General features: G+C 52.3%; 1 protein-coding gene across 1 annotated transcript in view; it reads left to right on the forward strand.

Annotated features, from left to right (window-relative positions):
- Positions 1–19,999, forward strand: part of LOC120390518 (IgGFc-binding protein-like) — a 39,270-nt gene extending 19,271 nt beyond the window's left edge. The window contains exons 10-21 of the mRNA XM_039513249.1: positions 84–283; positions 3,039–3,180; positions 3,645–3,976; positions 5,391–5,961; positions 6,725–7,320; positions 9,015–9,579; positions 9,946–10,541; positions 12,087–12,657; positions 14,019–14,218; positions 15,119–15,514; positions 15,978–16,381; positions 19,821–19,999. Of these exons, the coding sequence (XP_039369183.1) occupies positions 84–283; positions 3,039–3,180; positions 3,645–3,976; positions 5,391–5,961; positions 6,725–7,320; positions 9,015–9,579; positions 9,946–10,541; positions 12,087–12,657; positions 14,019–14,218; positions 15,119–15,514; positions 15,978–16,381; positions 19,821–19,830 (4,583 nt within the window). The 3' untranslated portion in view covers positions 19,831–19,999. The remainder of the gene's footprint in view (positions 1–83; positions 284–3,038; positions 3,181–3,644; positions 3,977–5,390; positions 5,962–6,724; positions 7,321–9,014; positions 9,580–9,945; positions 10,542–12,086; positions 12,658–14,018; positions 14,219–15,118; positions 15,515–15,977; positions 16,382–19,820) is intronic.
- Positions 20,000–20,396: the final 397 nt, after the last annotated feature.

The raw sequence follows: 20,396 nt of genomic DNA on the forward strand, positions 1-20,396 counted from the left end.
CTGGGCTGGGGCAGACTGGTTGCTCATGATGATTCCTGCAAATCTATGGCTCTGTGAATCAATAATTTCTCTCTTTATTTTAGCTCTGAGTTGCCCAGCCAACAGCCACTATGAGGTGTGTGCCGACCTCTGCACTGCGACCTGCGCCGGGATCACCGAGTCCACCCCGTGCCTGGAGACCTGCGCCGAAGGCTGCCAGTGCGATGATGGCTTCTTCTTCGATGGCCAGGACTGCGTGACTGTGGAGAGTTGTGGCTGCTTCGAGAAGGGGAGATACTACAAGGTACTGCCCCCTGCTGGTAGACGAGGATCTGATCCTGTTACCCCGAACTGGGAACCTAAGACTAGCTCCTCAGTTGCAACGAAGCAGATCTACAGCCCAGGGGCGCGTATGCTGGATCAAAACATTGGTCCCCTGGGCTTGGCATCCAACCCATTGGCCATGCTTAATTCCCGATCTTTAGAGACAGGCAAAGAACCCTAAGGTGCCGCTTGTCGCTGCATTCTGTAGTCAGCTCCTTGATCGCACTTTGATGTGTTGTGAAAGATACTCAAGAGATCAAATCACCAACATCAGTTAGCTTTCTCGATAACAGGTAATAGCAGTAGAGCCAGGCTGATGCAGTGTGGGTGTAGCTGTGTCTGTCCCAGGATATTAGAGAGGGGAGGAGTTTGTAGAGTTTCTCGTGGAGTTGTTTGGAGAAGGATTTGATGATCTTCTTCAATTCCTGGGTAAACTGTGGTGTGAGGTCTTCTCGGAGTCCTTCATAGGAGTGTAATCACCCCCTTGCAGTTCAGCTTGGCAGAATTCAGTTTTTATGGTTTTATAATTTCAACCGATAATATTGAGGTTTATGTTTAAGCATTTTTTGTTTTTATCAATTTAAATTTTCACAATTTGCAAAATTGTGGGTTTTAAACATTTATTTTGTTTTGGCTTATTTAAATTTTCACAGTTGCGCAAAGCTGTGGGTTTTAACCATTTTAATTTTTTGTTTTGATTTAAAGTTTAACAGTTGCACAACATTTGTAGATTTGATGCATTTTTAATTTTTTTAATGGATTTAAGTTTTCACAGTTGCACATAATTATGGGGGGGAGTGTCAGACTATAATTAATTAATGACAGTAGCTGCTAAGATTAAAAAAAAACCATTAAAACACAAATTGTCAACCTCACATCAAAATACACAAAGTGAACAGCCTTAAATCAAACTCTGATAAGACGCAGCATTTTTCTTACTTCGCCTAGCTGTGAATTTCGACTATTATGGATGGAAATATTTTTGTCCTTGGTTTGTGTGTATGGTGAAATCAATGTTTGTCGACATTTGCCGGTACAAATCTAATCATTCCAAGCCTAAAAAATAGTGCAGGAAAAAAGAGTTCAATACAATAGAAATTTCTGGGAAGCTGTCGCATACCACATTGTTGAATTCCCCTTAGAAAGAAGGTGTGTGTCCAAAGTCACTGCTCCTTTTTACACCCATCCTGTTTACAAATAAAAAGCTACTGTAACCATCATCCGGAGGCTAGAAGTAACCAGTCATCTTTGTATTTTGTTTTTTGGGTACCGTGGTGTACCTCTTATCCCTGTGTTCTGACACATGGGCGGGAAGGCATCTCCTCGGCTTGTACCAGGGTAACACCCCTATCTTAATCCTGACAGTTTTTCCATCAGCTTCAGCCAAAGTCAATGCAGGGCATTATGTGATACTTAGCACAAGTAAACCGGTTTATAGGATGATGTAGGTCAGTTCAGGCCTGGTAACTGCTAGAAATATGCCCAGAATATAATGTTATAGTGCTTTGTCTGCTAAATGCATAGTCATAGATTAATCGATTTGTATAGTCCAAGGCAAGAAGGGACCACTGTGGCCCTCTAGTTGGACCTTCTGCATAACAAAGGCCAGAGAGCTGCCCCCAGACCATTCCTAGAGCAGATCTGTTAGAAAAAAACATCCAATCATGATTTAAAGATTGTTAGTGATGGACCTCACCCTTTGGGAAATAGTTCCAGTAGTTAATTGCTCTCACCATTAAAAATATACGCCTTCGTTCCCGTCAGAATTTGTCTAGCTTCAAGTTCCAGCCATTGGATCATGTTAGATCTTTTTCTGCTAGAGTCAAGAGCCCATTATTAACTAGTTGTTCCCTGGGTAGATACTTATAGACTGGCATCAAGTTACTCCTTAACCGTCTCTTTGTTAAAGTAAAGAAACTGAGCTCCTTGAGTCGATCCCTAGAAGCCATGTTTTCTAAAGTTTTCATCATTCTCCTGGCTGCTCTCTGTCCCCTCTCCAATTTATTAACATCCTTCTTGACCTGCAGACCAAAACTGGACACAGGATTCCAGCATCGGTCACACCAGGGCCAGATACAGAGGACAAAATAATCCCTCTGCTCCTACTTGAGTCTCCTCTGTTCATGCATCTCAGGATCACATTAGCTCTTTCGGCCACGGCTCATGTTTAGCTGATTATCCATCCTGACCCCCACATATTAATGTGCGTGGTGAGAATAATACATATCATTAATGTGATTTTTTCAATGTTAGCCCCATGTATATTGATCAACACTATCCCACAGCGCTGGGGTCATCTCCCTGATCGGCCTGTTCCCTGAAAGAGACTGGTGCTTCCTGTAACTTGCTCTTTCTTCTTGTCATCACCAGACAAATTCAGATCGGAAATAAGGCACAGCTGTTTAGCAGCGTGGGTGATTAACCAGTGGGACAAACTCCCAAGGGAAGTGCTGGATTCTCTGTCCCTTTGTGTCTTCCAACCCCGTCTGGCTGCCTTTGTGGAAGATGCTTTAGCCAAACACGAATGATTGGGCTCAACCCGGGAATAACTGGGGGAAGTTCCCTGGCCTGTGTTCTACAGGAGATCAGATTAGATGATCCAGTAGAAATCTAAGCAAGCTCCCACTGCAGCATCCTCTCTCTAACCTCCTGCAGCAGTGGGTTCCACAGGTTGATGAAGCAGAACTTGATTTTTCTGCTCTGTGACATGGGATTATTTCCCCTTTCTCAAACAGCCCAACGAGACAGTGCTGGTGAGCGAGTGTCAGCAAAGATGCAGCTGTAGCCCGGCCCGAGGGCTGAGCTGCGAGTCCCACAGCTGTGCCAGTGATGAGACCTGTGAGATCAAAGATGGTGTCATGGGCTGCATCAACAAAGGTAAAGGACAGTGGCTGATGTAAACATGCCGTGAGGGGTTATCGGGGCCAGAGTATATAGATGATTGTCAATGCTACCAGCTAAGAATGGGGTCTAAGGGTTAGAGTGGGGGCAGGGCTGGAAGTCAGGACTCCTGGGGTCTATCTCAGCTCTAGGTGGGGAGTTGGGGTGGGAGGCTGGGAGTCAGGATTCCTGGGTTGTATCCCAGCTCTGAGCAGGGAATGAGGCCTAGTGGGTTAGAGTAGGAATGGAGGCTAGGGGCCAGGACTCCTGGGTTCTTTCCCCAGATCTGCTACTGCCTTGCAGTTATAGAAAGTCTAGCCCTGACCTCTGCTTTGTTCTGCTGAACATTTTGGTTGGACACCTCCTTAGGCTGATGGGGGTGGCTCTGAGCGTACCCCATGCCAGCTCCCCAACCAGTTCTCACCCTCCCATCCTGTCCCGGCTGGGCTCTCTCCCTGCAGACCCCTGCAAATCCCTGAGATGCCGGACCAAGGAGACATGTAAGGTCGAGAACGGTCGTGCAACATGTGTCCCCGACTACAAGAAGACCTGCTGGGGCTGGGGGGACCCGCACTATCACACCTTCGACGGGCTGAACTTTGACTTCCAGGGTACCTGCACCTACACCCTGGCCAAGTACTGCGGGACCGACCCCACCCTGGAGCCCTTCACCATCGACGAGAAGAACGATAACAGGGGGGGCAACCAGGCTGTCTCCTATGTGCGCCTGACCAACATCTACGTCTACGGGTACAACATCTCCATCTACAAGAAAGAGGTCGGCAAAGTCCGGGTGAGTCTCCCGGGTCGGGTCGGGCTTCCAGCCAGACCAAGGGCAACACACCGTGCTTCACACCAACACAGCACAACTGCAACACAACATACTTCACACCAACACAGCACAACTGCAACACAACGTGCTTCACACCAACGCAACACAGCATAGCACGACTGCAACACACAAAACCTCATGGCAACACAACACAGCTTTGCACAGCGCAACTGTGGCACGAGACAGCACACATAGCATCACGCCACCACAACATGCTTCACAGCAACACAACATATTCTTATACACCTGAACCCCCAACACAACACACAGTGCTGCCATTGTATTGTGTATAGTATCTTCCATAGCACCTGCAACACAATATACCACAACAGACAACAATGACGCAATATTCTATATAGTGTTTTCTGTAGCACGGGTACCCGCAACACGCTACAACACCCAGTGCTGCAATGATATTGTAATAGTATCTTCCAATAGACCAGTACCCTCAACACAACACAACACCACAACATTGCCGCTGTATTGTGTATAGCATCTTTTGTAGCCCTGGTACCTGCAACACAATACACCACCACTGTATTGTGTAGCATCTTCTGTAGCATCTGTACTCCCAACACAACACACAATGCTGCCACTGTGTGCTATATAGCATCTTCCGATACACTGTACTTCCAGCACAACACTATTACTACATTGCTTATAGCCTCCTCCATAGCATCTGTACCCCCAGCACGCAAGGCCGCCACTGTATTGTGTATGGCATCTTCCAATACACCGTCACCCCCAACACACAACGCTACCACTGTACTGTGTATTGCATCCTCCGTAGCACCTGTACCCCCAGCACACAAGGCCGCCACTGTATTGTGTATGGCATAGAATCACAGAAGATTAGGGTTGGAAGAGACCTCAGGAGATCATCTAGTCCAACCCCCTGCTCAAAGCAGGACCAACACCAACTAAATCATCCCAGCCAGGGCTTTGTCAAGCCTGACCTTAGAAACCTCTAAGGAAGGAGATTCTACCACCTCCCTAGGGAACCCCTTCCAGTGCTTCACCACCCTCCTAGTGAAATAGTGTTTCCTAATATCCAACCTAGACCTTCCCAGTCTTCCAATACACAGTCACCCCCAACACACCACGCTACCACTCTACTGTGTATTGCATCCTCCATAGCACCCGTACCCCCAGCACACAAGGGCCACCGTGTATTGTGTATGGCATCTTCCAATACACCAGTACTCCTAACACAACACATCACAACACACAATGCCAACCTATATTGTATAGAGCATCTTCCGGAGCACCCATACCCTAACGCGCCCCGCCCCGCCGCTACATTGTCATGCACGCCCTTTGCTGTCCCAGGTGTGGATGGCCGCGACCCTAATGCCCCCACCCTTCCCCTTTGCAGCTGAATGACATCGTCACCAGCCTGCCGCTGACCCTGGCCGACGGCAAGCTGCGGCTTTTCCAGAGCGGCCTGAGCGCTGTGCTGCAGACAGCCTTCGGCCTGGAGGTCTCCTTCGACTGGAACTGGCTGCTGGAGGTGACTCTGCCCAGCAGCTACTATGGTGCCACCTGCGGCCTGTGTGGGAATTACAACCAGGACCCAGCAGACGACATGGCAACGCCGGCCGGCGCCCGGCTCAGCTTGGTGGTGGAGTGGGCTGCCAGCTGGAAGGTGAGGGACCGCGACCCATTCTGCTGGCACGTCTGCCAAGGGAAATGCCCGACCTGTGAGGAGGAGCAGCGGCAGCGCTACCACCGGGACGAGGCCTGCGGGCTGATTGCCAAGGTGGATGGCCCCTTCCGCGAATGCCACCGCAAGCTCAGCCCGGACAACTTCTTCGACAGCTGCGTCTACGACGTCTGCCTCAACGGTGGTGCCAAGAGCATGCTGTGCCAGGCGCTGGGTGCCTATGCCGCCAGCTGCCGCAAGGAGGGGGTCGTGGTCCGCGATTGGAGGATGCAATCCGGCTGCAGTGAGTGTGGGGCCAGTGGGGAGAGGGTTAGAGCGGGGGGCTGGGCTCCTGGGTTCTATCCCTGGCTCTGGGAAGGGAGTGGGGTCTGGTGGTTAGAGCAGAGGGTGGCTCAGAGCCAGGACTTCTAGGTTCTATCCCATCTGTCAGAGGGGAGTGGGGTCTAGTAGTGGGTTAGAGCAGGGGGCTAGGAGCCAGGACTCCTGGGTTCTCCCCCCAGCTCTGGGAAGAGAGTGGGGTCTAGTGGGTCAGAGCAGGGTGGGCTGGGAGTCTGGATTCCTGGGGTCTATCCTCAGCTCTACATCTCCCATGATGCACCAGGGCTATTGACTCCCATGATGCACTGCTTCCCCTTTCCAAAAGGGGAGAGCATGGTGCATCATGGGTGATGCAGTCCAACCCAGAGCTTGGTCTATAGATGAGAACTATAGCCCCCAGGAGGCACTAGGACAGCATTTCTGAATAGAACTTTCTAGATTTCTCTTTCTTTGTTGTCAGCTGAAATTTTCACCCAAAATTGACATTTTCCATGGGAGGAAAACCCTCATTTTTCAATCAGCTCTCAGGTTTCAGGGTATGACTGACTGCAGGGTCAGGAAGGGATTTTACTCCAGTCTGCAGCTAGCTGCTGCGTGTGTGATGCTTGAGTGTGTAGCATCCTCAAAGGGAAGTGGGATACAGGATTGGCTGGACCACAGTCTTATGCATCGGGATAGCTGTTCAGTCAGTTTGGCTATTGGTAATTCTCGCCCAACTCTAATCCCAGCCCTGCCCTGCCCTGAGAACAGCCACTACGAGGCCTGTGGGAACGCCTGCCCAGCCAGCTGCTCTGACCGAACTGCCCCTTCCTCCTGCCGGGAGCCCTGTGTGGAGACCTGCCAGTGTAACGATGGTTACGTCCTGAGTGCTGGCCAGTGTGTCCCTGTGGGGAGCTGCGGATGCGACTATAACGGCCAATACTACAAACCCAGCGAGGAGTTCTGGGCTGATGAGAACTGCCGCTCTCGGTGCAGGTGTGACCCCCGCCTGGGCATGGTGGTTTGCCAGGAAACCAGCTGCAAGGCCAGCGAGAGATGCGCCGTGGTCAATGGGGTCCGTGGCTGCCACGCAATCAGCTACTCCACCTGCACGGCCTCCGGGGACCATCATTACACCACCTTCACTGGGAGAAGATATGACTTCCAGGGCACGTGCATCTACCAGCTGGCTGGGCTCTGCTCCAGGGACCCCACGCTAACCCCATTTAACATCACAATCTGGAACAACCGTGGCAGCAGGGCCTTGTCCTTTGCCAAGGTGATGACCTTGGAGGTGTACGGCAGAACCATCGCTGTCAGCCAGCAGCACCCTCGCAGGATCCAGGTAGGGACGCAGCCATGGCCCTCTGAAGAGCGGGGATCTTGGGGCCAGATCCCCAGTGGGTGGGAATGGGCTATCGCTGAAGTGGAGTCAATGGGGCCAGATCCCAGCTGGGGTCAATGGGCCGTAGCTCTATTGGAGTCAATGGGGCCAGATCCCAGCTGGGGTCTATTGGCTGCAGCTCCATTGGAGTCAATGGGGCCAGATCCCAGCTGGGGTCTATCGGCTGCAGCTCCATTGGAGTCAATGGGGCCAGATCCCAGCTGGGGTCTATCGGCCGTAGCTCTATTGGGGTCAATGGGGCCAGATCCCAGCTGGTGGAAATCCACAGAGGATGTGAGTTCTGGTGTCTGTGTAAACCAAGGAGTCCATAGTTAAGCAGGTATCTGGTATGTTGGAAAATTTCAGTGCCATGTTGTGTGCATGATCCACAGCTACATAATGGGGGTGGGGGCTCAGTAGGGGGCACTCTCCCCTCAATGTCAGTGCTCAGCCCAGCTGCCCAGCGCAGAGCTGTGGTGCAGGAAACGGGGAGGAGATTACTGTTACAAAGCTCAAGGCTTCTACTCAGCCGTTCCTTGGTGATTTTCAGGCACAGGTTTCCAGGCTCTGTAGAAAGAATATGTACCACTCCTGTTTAATTAACAGGGAAACTGAGGCATACAGCAGGACAAAGACTTGCCCAAAATTACATAGACAGTCAGTGGTAGAGCTGGGAATAGAGCCCAGGAGTCCTGGCTCACAGCTCTAACCACTAGACACCACTCCCACCCAGAGCTGTGGGTATGTCATGGACTCACAGGACTCATGCTCTCTCAGCTCCATATGATACCTGGGGGCAACTCCCGTCAGTGCGATAGCCCTTCTCGGGGGTCAAGCCGTAGGCTCCTCCTCCTCCTGGAACCACACCCCTCTGAGCCCTCAGCACGTCTCTCGCCATGGGCCCCCTCAGGGAGTCCACTCGCTCTGGACCCCCAGGGCCTCCACTCCCAGAGGGAATAATGCCCCCCTGCTCTCTAGACCAGAGCGACTCTCAGCCAGCGTAACACAGGAGGGTTTATTGAGCATCTGAACCCAGCACAGGAAACTCTCAGGGCCTCAGGCCTGGCCTCCCTCAGCACAGAACATCTAAGTCTCTCCTGCATCCAGGTGGGCTCTGCCTGCTCTCTCTCTCCAGTCCAGCAGCCCCCTTCTTCCAGCTGGGCATCCTATATCCCCTCCCCCAACAGCTCCTCCCCCATCTTTTGTCCTCTGTCCCAGGTAAACAGGTCGCTGGGGCCCTCTCTCTTCCATCCTTTGTTCCCCTCTGGCTGGAACTGGCTGGTCAGGTCACCAGGGCCCGCTCTCCTCAGCCCTTTGTCCTCCCACTGGCCAGAACCAGCTGACTGCCAAGCTGGGGTGGGCCTCTTAGTCACCAGGTCACCAGTTGTTAGGGTTCCCCAGCTCCAGGCCGTTGTCCGGGGGTTCCGGCTGCGAGGTCACCCCTGGTCCTTTGCAACAACAAACCCTCTCCCACCACCGTGTTAAACAGGCAACACAGGGAAACTGAGGCACACACATGCTATTCATGTAAAACACTACAAAAATCCCCAACCTCGTCACAGGATAGAACTCTGGAGTCCTGGGTCCCTGTCCCCTGCCCCCAACTAGTGGTGTTCATTCAAAATTAAGCCCAGGCTCTGCCATGTCTGTTCCAGGTGGATGGAGTCTTTATGGACCTGCCTTTCTACCATGAGGAGAAGCTACAGGCCTACGTCAGCGGAGCCCAAGTCCTCATCAAGACCGTCTTCGCCCTGACGGTGACCTTCGACGGGAGCGGCCTGCTCCGGGTCACCGTGCCCAACACCTACGCCAACGCCCTCTGCGGTCTGTGTGGCAACGGCAACCAGAGCTCTGGCCAAGATCTGACCATGAGGGACGGGAGCCGGGCCGCCAACGCCGTCCAGTTTGCAGAGAGCTGGAAGGTTGGTGACGTCCCGGGGTGCTCGTCTAGCTGCACCGGGGACTGCACAATCTGCAGCGAGGCTCAGAGACAACCCTACAAGGGAGACCAGTACTGCGGGGTCATCACCAGAGGGGATGGGCCATTCAGACAGTGCCACGGGGCCATCGACCCAGCCCCCTTCTTCAATGATTGTCTCTCCGACACCTGCCAGTACAAGGGGCATCACTCGGCTCTGTGCGACGCGATCGGCGCCTACATGACAGCCTGCCAGGCTGGGGGCATCCAGATAGGGCCTTGGAGGACGGCCTCGTTCTGCAGTGAGTGTCGCCTGCGGGACTCTGCTTTAGGGACGGGCGCGTGCTCACCAGCCCCTGCTGCTGGGGACGCGGTGGGTGTGTGTCAGAATATCTCACCCACATGCCACACACATTTGTGGCTTATTGCTATCTAATGGGGATTGGCCTGAGGCTCACGCAGCCGGGCCAGGGATAGAGCACAGGAGTCCTGGCTCCCAGCCCCCGCCCCCACTCTAACCACTAGACACCACTCCCCTCCCTGAGCTGGGGATAGATCCCAGGAGTCCTGACTCCCAGTTTCACACCCACCGCAGTTCTGTCCACTGTACCTTAATGGGCCTTTTATCTCACCTACATCTGCACGTTCCCTCTGATCTTCTCCTGCAGGCCCCACCTGCCCCCGTAACTCCCACTACGAGCTCTGTGGGAGCGGCTGCCCTGCCACCTGCCACGGGCTCTCGGCACCGGACAACTGCGATGCCCCCTGTGCCGAAGGGTGTTTCTGTGACGCCGGGTTCCTCCTGAGCGGAGACCGGTGCGTCCCCGTCGCGCAGTGCGGCTGTATGCACCAGGGCAGGTACTACAGGAAGGGAGAGGAGTTCTACGCCAGCGCCTCCTGCCAGGAACGGTGCTGGTGCCAAGACAACGGGGTCGTCAAGTGCCGGGAGGCCTCCTGCGGAGCCAACGAGCAGTGCAGGGTGGAGAATGGAATCCTAGGCTGCCAAGCCATGGGCTGCGGCAAATGCACCATGGCTGGCGATTCCCACTACCTGACCTTCGATGGACGGGCCTTTGACTTCCAGGGCTCCTGCACTTACACCTTAGCCGAGCTCTGCAGCAGCAGTTCCCGACTGGCGAACTTCTCTTTGGTGGTGGAGAAGGAGAGCTCTGGCGATGGTCGCGTGGCTCGGACGAGGTCACTGGTAGTCTCTGTCCGTGGCTACGCCATCACCGTGGAGAGGGGGAGGAAATGGGCAGTCGTGGTAAGGTCCCTGTGTGCTTTGAGCCCCGTTGCTGGCCAACGCCATGTTTGCTGGTTGTTCCGCAGCCTGACCCGGGTGCCCTGACGTCCAGAGGCAGCATAGCTTAGTGGCTGGAGTGGAGGGGAGGGATGGCCCCCGTGGGGAGGGTGCTTGGGAGATTTGGGTGCCAGTCCCTGCTCCATCACAGGTTTGCTGTGTGACCTTGAGCACGTCCCTATACATGTAACCTGTGTGTTAGCCCAAACCTTTCTACTGTCCACATGGAAAAACCTCTGACCTGGGGCTTTAAACCCTGGCTAGCGGACCCAGCTCCTGGTGGGTTAGAATTTCAACGTGGGCTGGAAGCTGACGCAGGCTCGGTCATTCAAGTGTGGATGGTCCTCCAGTGCCTTCCCACAATCCCTGCCTAAGGACAGGCAAGTTCTCTCGCAGTTGACTGCGAAAGGATCCCAGAGTATCTCATCACTCAAGCTATGCCCCCAGGCAGACAAGGGCGAGCCCGGTGATGGCAAGGGCACGGGAATATGGGGAGGGACACACCCGGGCTCGGCTAAGCTCAGAATCGAGTACCAATGACTCGGATGAGCTGTGCAATGAAGACAGATTCTTTGTCTGTCTGTGCCTCAGTTTCCCCAGTTGTACAATGGGGATAATGGCACTGCCCTGCTTCCCAGGCAGATTGTCACAATAAATACACCTCTACCCCGATATAACGCGACCCGATATAACACAAATTTGGATATAACGCAGTAAAGCAGCGCTCCGGGGGGAGGGGGGGGCTGTGCACTCCGGTGGATCAAAGCAAGTTTGATATAATGCGGTAAGATTTTCTGGCTCCCAAGGACAGCGTTATATCGAGGTAGAGGTGTATGCTAAAGGGATGCTCAGATACCAAATTAATGCAGGCCAGATAAGGACCTAGAATAGAGCAAGGGCACCTGGGCTCTATTCCCAGCTGCTCTGCTGGTTGACTGTGGGCAGGTCCCTTCCCCTTTACGTGCCTCATTTCCCCCGACTGTATAACAAACTCCCCTGCGGCACCACGGCAGAAATATTTTGGTGTTTTGCTGAAAAAAGTTGAAATTTTCCTTGGGGCAGGGGTGGGAAAAAGCCCATTTTCAGAGCAGTTCTACTAACTCAGAAATGCCGATGGTCTTCTACGCCGAGACTAGAACTAGTCTAGCCCCAAGCGTGGGGCAAATAATGGTGGTAGTCTGGGTTACGTCTTCGCGAACATTGGGGCAGCCTCTCCCCAGAATCCACCCAACCTCTCCCAACTGCATTTAAATCAAGATCCTGCATTAAGCTAAGGCAAGATAAATAAAGAAATAGACGGCAATGAGAGAGGCCTTGGTGATTTGTCTCGCCCAGGTGTGTGTCCTGGAGGACTAGCTAGAGGAGAGACCCTAGGAAGAAGAGCCAATATGGGCTCGGAGTCCCAGGAAGCCCCAGTAGATCAGCCTATGGAAGCTACATGACAAAGTTCAGGTCAGTCTTTCTGGAATCTAATGCAGTGATGGGCAAACGTCCCTTTCCTTGGCACAGGTGAACGGGGAGCTCTATGCTCTGCCACTGGCCCTAGACAGCGGGAGAATCCGTGTGAACCAGGAGGGGAAGAATGTCGTGGTCCAGACCGATTTTGGCCTCAAAGTCCTTTACGATGCTTCCTACTACGCCTTGGTGTCCGTCCCCAGCTCCTACAAGGGACACGTGTGTGGCTTGTGTGGCAACTTCAGTGGCGACAAGAACGACGACTTCCTGCTGCCCGGTGGGAAAAGCGCACGGAACGCGGATGAGTTCGGGGCCTCCTGGAAGGTGCCCGTTGATGGTGCCACCTGCGCCGATGGCTGTGGTGAGAGGTGCCCCGTCTGCGATGCAGCCAAGACAGCACCGTACCAGGTCGAGAGCTCCTGTGGGCTGATCAGAACTGCCTCGGGTCCCTTCAGAGACTGTCACTTGCTGGTCAGCCCCGCCGAGTACTTCAACCATTGTCTCTACGACATGTGTGCCACTAATGGGGCGGGAGAGACCCTGTGCCAGAGCCTCCAGGCCTACGCGGCCGCATGCCAGGCAGCTGGAGCCAAGATCAGAGCCTGGAGAACAGCCTCCTTCTGCCGTAAGTTTATAGAGCAACCTACAGCCCTGGGCTGAGGTAACTTCCCAGACCTCTTCCCTCCTCTGTCTGCCCCCACCCCATCATCCCCACTCCCTGGGACCCCAGATCTCCTGATCCCAACCTTCTCTCCACCCTCCCTCTGCCCCACCCCCCAAAAAACCTGCTCATCATCAGCAGCTTGGTCATTAAAAACCCAAACAAACTAGGAAACATCCAGAAAAATAACTTGACTTGCTCAGGCCAAGGAGTCCCTGGTGGAGCTGGGAATTGAACCCAGAATATTGGAGTCTTAAAAGATGCATCTCCATGGCAACACAACCACTCAACCAACCCAGCCACAAAACCAGACCGCCGGCGGTGAAAAGGATTGGGGGGTGGGTCTCAGAGCACCGGTGGGAACATCTGCACTGCTATTGACCCATGTAGCTATGTCGCTATAGGTATATGGGCGTACGCTACATAAGATGTAGGTGTGGCTGAAGGCAGTAACGGAAGAGCCTACAGGACCCTGTAACAGTAGCATAGCCAAACTAGCTAAGGTGCAAGGCCCAAAGATTTGATACAGGTAACTAACCCAAAGGTGTCTTGTGACCGTCTGTGTCAGGATGTCAAGAGTGCTGTTTTAAGCTAAAGTGCCAACCAGCTGTAGCAGCGTAGGCGACCTAGCTATGCCAGTGTACACACTACAGCCTTGTCCCACAGGCGTAAGTGCCCGACTACACCGACATCATAACTCCACCTCCATTAGCGGCGGCGGGCTTTTGTCAGTGTAGTCAGGGCAAGGCCGTGTCCGTGTAGACACTGTGCTCCTTACAACGGCTGTTGGCTGTCTTCCGTTGAAACGGCTCCCTGGAGAACGCTGGGCAGTTAGAGCCTGCTCTGAACCAGGCTGTGCCTGCCCAGCTCCCTACTCAGGGAGGCGAGAAGCCCGAGTGGCTGCCCCCGCTCCTGGCTGGGAATGGGGAGGCGAGAAGCCCAGGTGGCTGTCTCCCTAATCCCAGCAGGGAGCCAAGAAGCCCAGGTGGCTGGTCCCTGCTCCCAGTTGGGAGCTGGGAGCCCAGAGGGCAGATGGGCTCCCAGTAGGGAGCTGCAGGGAGCTGAGAGCCTTGGCCCTCTTCAGTAGGTGGAAGTGCTCCCGGTGAGGACGCGCATCACTGACAGAAGGAGGGTAGCGTGGACATCAGCCACTGCAGTAATTACATGGGTCGGCTTAAATCTGTAGTGTAGCTAGACCCTTATTCACCTGGCTTTGCTGTACCAGACCCACTCCCCTATGTGTGTGGGTGGGTGCCGGTGATGGATCTAAAACACATGGCTTTGCTGCAGTGTTGCTTGAGCATTTACTCTGTTTCTCTCTCCAGCCCTGGCCTGCCCAGCCAACAGCCACTACGAGCTGTGCACTAGATCCTGTGATTTCACCTGTGCTGGCTTGTCCACCCCTGCCCAATGCACCAGCAAGTGCTTTGAAGGCTGCCAGTGCGATGTGGGCTATGCGGCCGATGGGGAGGGGTGCATGTCCATGGACAGGTGCGGCTGTGTGCGCGATGGACGCTACATCAAGGTGGGTGCTGGGTTATCAGGGTGTGAAGTTTCTCAGGCTCGCTGCTGCCGTTGCTACCTGCTGACCTGCAGGGATGGTGCATGTGAGGTCACATTGTGCAGAGATTAGAACAGTTTTGTTGTAGAATGTGTGGTTGTGGGCTGGATGGAATAGTCCTGGAGGCTGGATCCGTCCCATAGGCTGCCAGTTGGACCAGGTTTTTTGTGAATTCTGGGGCATGCGACTGAACCAATCGCAAATGTTTTAACAGGGTCACCTGTGAAACAAAACATTTCGATTTTGGGGGGGGGTGTGTGTGTCCAAATCAGCTTTTCTGTTTCAAAATTTCCTTCAGTTGTCTGAATAAAGCCAATCTCGAGGGTTTAAAAATGGTGGACATTGAAACAAAACATTTTGATTCTGTTGAAACAAAATAGTTGGTTTGACCTGAACCGATATATTTTGGACTTTTCAATGCGCTGAAAGTTTTGATGAATTTCATTTTCAGTTTGACCTGAAACAATTTCTTTTGGAGTTGCCAGCAAGGCAAAAAAATTGCTGTTCACACAGCTTACTCGTGTCTGTGTTGCTGTTTTCTGTTTGCTCGCTGCTTCGCTCAGGGGGGTGTTTTGATACCACGGAGTCCAGGGATGGTGAGATTTGACTCCCTTAAGCTGAAAGATGAAGGGAGGGACAAGCAGCTGTTTGAGAGGCTGGGAGTGGGCGCCTGAAATCAGGCCTCTCCCAGCCGATCTGGGCAGTCTGTCTTGGCATTATCAGTGCTTCTGCATCTGTTCTTAGCAGAGTCCCCATCCGCTGCCTGCTGGGGAGGGAGATGTGGCTGCTTCCCGCTGCTGATATGGAGACTTGACACTCTCTCCAGTGGAAATTTAACCAAGTTGTATGGGAATTTCCCTGCAGGCCGGGGAGAGCTTTGTCTCCAGCGACTGCTCCGAGAAGTGCACCTGCCGTGCCACAGGCGGGCTTGTCTGTGAGCCACACAGCTGCCCTGCTGGAGAGGCCTGTGCGCTCCAGGATGGGGTGCGCGGCTGCGTGAAGCGGGAAGGCCGGTGCACGCTGGGTCCCGGAGCCCGGCTCACCTCCTTCGACGGCGCCTCGGGGAAGATCCTCGACAGTGGGGCCTATGAGCTGGCTTCACTCTGCAACAGCAGCGCCCCCTCCTGGTTTAGGGTGGTGGTAGAGGTCCAGCAGTGCAGCAGCGGGGGAGTGGTGGCTGGTGCAGCCATCTACATCTTCTTCCCGGAGGCTTTTGTCGTTGTCAAGAGGAACAAAGAGACTTGGGTAAGAGGGGACCGGGTCAGAACTGGCTAAGGCACAGGGGAGAGCTTCCTTCTATCAGAGCCAAGCTCTAACTAAATAATAAAATCCAGGAGTCCTTGCTCCCAGCCTCTCCCCCTATGCCGCTCTAGCCCACTAGACCCCACCACTCCCCTCCCCAAGCTGGGGACAGAACCCAGGAGTCCTGGCTCTCAAACTCGCCCCAGCCTACTAGAACCAACTCTAGGCAGACCCAAGAGCTCCATTGCCCCTCCTGTTGTGCATGGACATAGAGGCTTTTTACAGTTATTGCAGACAGAGCTGCTGGAAATTAAAATCCTGGGAATATCGAACATTCACAGGAAGCGATTTTTGTGCTGCCCGTTTTGGAAACGGGCCAGATTTTTCTTGATGTTTTCTGATTTATCCAATTGTTTCTATGCCCAAACCGGTCATTTTCCGAATGGGAGGGGAGAGGAATTCCACATTCTGACGGAACCAGCTGATCCCACTGTCCTGCAACGTGGCCCATGGACTCCAGGCCCCGCTGCCCTGCAATGTTGACACTCCATCTCACTCATCCCCGTGTCTTCCTGACCTCCCCGTCTGTCTGTTCCAGGTGAAGGGGCGCCCGGTGCCGCTCCCGGCGAACGTCTCCGATGCTGTGTCTGTGAGCGAGTCTCAGGGCGGCGTGGCCGTGGTCCAGGCCTCGGGACTGCAGGTTCTGTTCAGCCCCAGTGGGGAGGTGACGTTGAGAGTCGGTGAGAGCCTGGCTAACAAGCTGTGCGCACCCTGTGGGAACTTCAATGGCAACATGTCTGATGACCTGCGGCTGCCCAGCGGGCAGGTCACGGGGAACCTCGCGGAGGTCGTTGCTGCCTGGAAGGCCAGAGACTTCTCCGGGTGGTGAGTGGCTCTGCAGACAGCCTATTTTGGCAACCTCAATGCCCCATTCTGTGTCTCCAGAGGATCCCGTTGATTTTCAGACCCACACCCCACTCGTTCCCAACCTCTCTCAAGCCATCTAGCCAACATGGCTTCCCACCATATCTCAGCTTTAGTCATCGGTACTCTGGTAGTGGTGGTCCACTGCAGAGCTCACTTCCAGGATCCCTGGCAATGTTGCCCCCCATCCCTCTGGGTGGGGTTTGCGTTTCATTTTGGCTTTCCCTTTGTCACCGGGTCAGGCACCTCCTGCAATTGCATGAGTTGCAGGTACCTCCTGCCACATAGCAAGAGAGCTCCCTGCCCCAGTGTCTCTAACTAGACAGACAGAAGGATGATCATGCCTGTTTCACACGTCGGGAAACAGAGGCCCAGAAATTGTGGTTTACAACATGGCCCAGAACAGGAGCGGAGACACTGCTGTAGCATTTGAGAACCTAGGAAGCCTGTTTCCCAGCTGGGGACTGAAGTGAGATCTCCCACATCCAAATGCAGTGCTTTAATTACAAGGCCATTGTGTGGGGATGGGATGAGCCTTGTGTAAAGATTAGGATAGGTTGAAAAATTTCTACTAAAACTGATTTGAAAAATTGGGGTTGTGTTGAAACTATTTCCTCTCTCTCTCTCTCTCTAAAAGTGTCCGTTTCTTATGACAAAGTTAGATTAATTGAAAACTGAGTACTGGAAAACCAAAATATTTAGATTTTGAAATGGTGCTGTAGTGCCTGATGGGAGTTGTAGTTCAGGTGCCTCATGTCACCATTCTTATGTATAGACTGGGCTCCCTTGCTGGAGTATATCTCCCATGATTCAACACAGCCAGGTGACTGCCATGATAGACCCTCTCCCTCCACCAAGAGGGAAGACTGGTGCATCATGGGAGATATATTCCTGCCAGGGAACCTGGCCTATAGATGAGAATCGGTATATGAGGAACCTGAACTACAGCTTCCATAAGGTACTGCAACAACATTTCAAAATTGAAATATTTCAGTTTGGGAGCTTTGTTTTTTTTTTTTTTTTGAACTAAAAATCCCAAACATGTTCGATGGACAACAAGCACAAAAGTCATTCAGTTTTCCGGGAAAATTTTTTCACCCAACCCTAATTTGTTGTTGATTTTCTGTTTGCCAAGACCCCAATGAATTTATCCATTTTTTGTCATTTTTCCATTTTAAATGTGGCCACAGACTCTTCTGATTTGGTCAAAACAAGTTGTGTTCCAGCTAACACCAATTTTAAGTTTTCATAGAATCATAGAATCTCAGGGTTGGAAGGGACCTCAGGAGGTCATCTAGTCCAACCCCTTGCTCAAAGCAGGACCAAACCCAACTAAATCATCCCAGCCAGGGCTTTGTCAAGCCTGACCTTAAAAACCTCTAAGGAAGGAGATTCCACTACCTCCCTAGGTAACCCATTCCAGTTCTTCACCACCCTACTAGTGAAAAAGTTTTTCCTAATATCCAACCTAAACCTCCCCCTCTGCAACTTCACTGTTCTTGTTCTGTCTGTTCTGTTCTACAAACTAGATCCAGATCCATTCCATCCCCCTTCCAGGTAGTTGAGTTGAAAGCAGCTATCAAATCCCCATCTTCTCTTTCTTCTTCTGCAGACTAAACAATCCCAATCCTCAGCCTCTCATCTCTCAGTGCTCCAGCTCCCCCCCTCATTTTTTTTGCCCTCCGCTGGACCCTCTCCCTCTTTATCCATATCCTCCTTCTTGTGGGGTGCCCAAAAAACACACACAGTACTCCAGATGAGGCCTCACCAGTGAGTAGAGTGGGAAATGATCACACATCCTGATCTGCTGAAATGCCCCTACTTATACAACCCAAAATGCATTAGCCTTCTTGGCAACAAGGGCACACTGTTGACTCATATTCAGCTTTTCGTCCACCGTAACCCCTAGGTCCTTTTCTGCAGAACTGCTACCCAGCCATTCGGTCCCTAGTCTGTAGCAGTGCATGGGATTCTTCCATCCTAAGTGCAGGACTCTGCACTTGTCCTTGTTGAACCTCATCATATTTCTTTTGGCCCAATCCTCTAATTTGTCTAGGTCCCTCTGTATCCTATCCCTACCCTCCAGCGTATCAACCACTCCTCCCAGTTTAGTGTCATCTGCAAACTTGCTAAGGGTGCAGTCCACACCATCCTCCAGATCGTTAATGAAGATATTGAACAAAACCGGCCCCAGCACTCCACTTGATACCGGCTGCCAACTAGACATGGAACCATTGATCACTACCCGTTGAGCCCGACCATCTAGCCAGTTTTCTATCCACCTTACCGTCCATTCATCCAGCCCAGACTTCTTTAACTTGCTGGCAAGAATACTGTGGGAGACTGTATCAAAAGCTTTGCTAAAATCCAGAAATAGTACATCCACTGCTTTCCCCTCATCCACAGAGCCGGTTATCTCGTCATAGAAGGCAATTAGGTTAGTCAGGCATGACTTGCCCTTGGTGAATCCATGCTGACTGTTCCTGATCACTTTCCCCTCCTTTAAGTGGTTCAGGATTGATTCCTTGAGGACCTGTTCCATGATTTTTCCAGGGACTGAGGTGAGACTGACTGGCCTGTAGTTCCCTGGATCTTCCTTCTTCCCTTTTTTAAAGATGGGTAGTGATCAATGGTTCCATGTCTAGTTGGCAGCCGGTATCAAGTGGAGTGGGACCTAGACAAATTAGAGGATTGGGCCAAAAGAAAAAAGCTACATTAGCTTTTTTCCAGTCATCCGGGACCTCCCCCGATCGCCATGATTTTTCAAAGCTAATGGCCAATGGCTCTGCAATCTCATCGGCCAACTCCTTTAGCACCCTCGGATGCAGCGCATCCGACCCCATGGACTTGTGCTCGTCCAGCTTTCCTAAATAGCCCCGAACTACTTCTTTCTCCACAGAGAGCTGGTCACCTCCTCCCCATACCGTGCTGCAGAGTGCAGCTGTCTGGGAGCTGACCTTTTCTGTGAAGACAGAGGCAAAAAAAGCATTGAGTACACTAGCTTTCTCCACATCCTCTGTCACTAGGTTCCCTCCCTCATTCAGCAAGGGGCCCACACTTTCCTTGACTTTCTTCCTGTTGCTAACATACCTAAAGAAACCCTTCTTGTTACTCCTAACATCTCCGGCTAGCTGCAACTCCAAGTGTGATTTGGCCTTCCTGATTTCACACCTGCATGCCTGAGCAATACTTTTATACTCCTCCCTGGTTATTTGTCCAATCTTCCACTTCTTGTAAGCGGTTCGTTTTCAGTTTGTTGAGAGCATGAACATTTTTGCTCTGACCCCAGATGAATTTTTGGCCTGTGGACTCCCTGCCCACAAAGCAGCAGCAGCCCAGCTCTAGTTCATGTGTGTTTTTGGCTCAGTGTAGATGCTAATTACTATTTTCTCTCTTTTAGCAAAGAATAGCTCCACCTGGGACCATCAAAGATCAGCGCTGCACCGCCATTGGACTCAACAATTGTCTAAACAAATGCGCAAACCACCCCAAGGTATTTGTGATACCTGAGGGCCAGTTATAAGACACGGTAATATCAGTCAGTGTATCTAGAGCAATAAATCCTTGCAATCCTTTCAATACCCTTGTGCAGCTTTGTTGTCTCACCCTGCGCTCGTGTTATCCCTCTTAGCAGGGCACGCGTGGAAGGTTTTGGCAGAGCGTTCAGAGCACCGGGGCATTAGTGAAGTGTGATTTCATAGACAAGCCCAGACCATTGTAGTCATCTACACACTCTAGCATCCTGCATAAAACTGGACTTCACTGAATTTAATTCCCACACCAGTTAATTGAATGAGAGCAGATCTCTTGGAAAGAGCATCCAATCTTGATTTAACAGTGTATGGAGAATTGCCCAGGACCCCTGGTAAGATGTTCCCCATGTTAGTTACCCTCTCCCTTAAACATTTTGCACCTTATTTCTGAACATGTCAGCTTCCATCCCTTGGATCTTGTTAGGCCTTGGTTTGTGAGATTG

Source organism: Mauremys reevesii, linkage group 24 (assembly GCF_016161935.1).
Source record: "Mauremys reevesii isolate NIE-2019 linkage group 24, ASM1616193v1, whole genome shotgun sequence".
In the NCBI taxonomy this organism is placed as follows: Eukaryota; Metazoa; Chordata; order Testudines; family Geoemydidae; genus Mauremys; species Mauremys reevesii.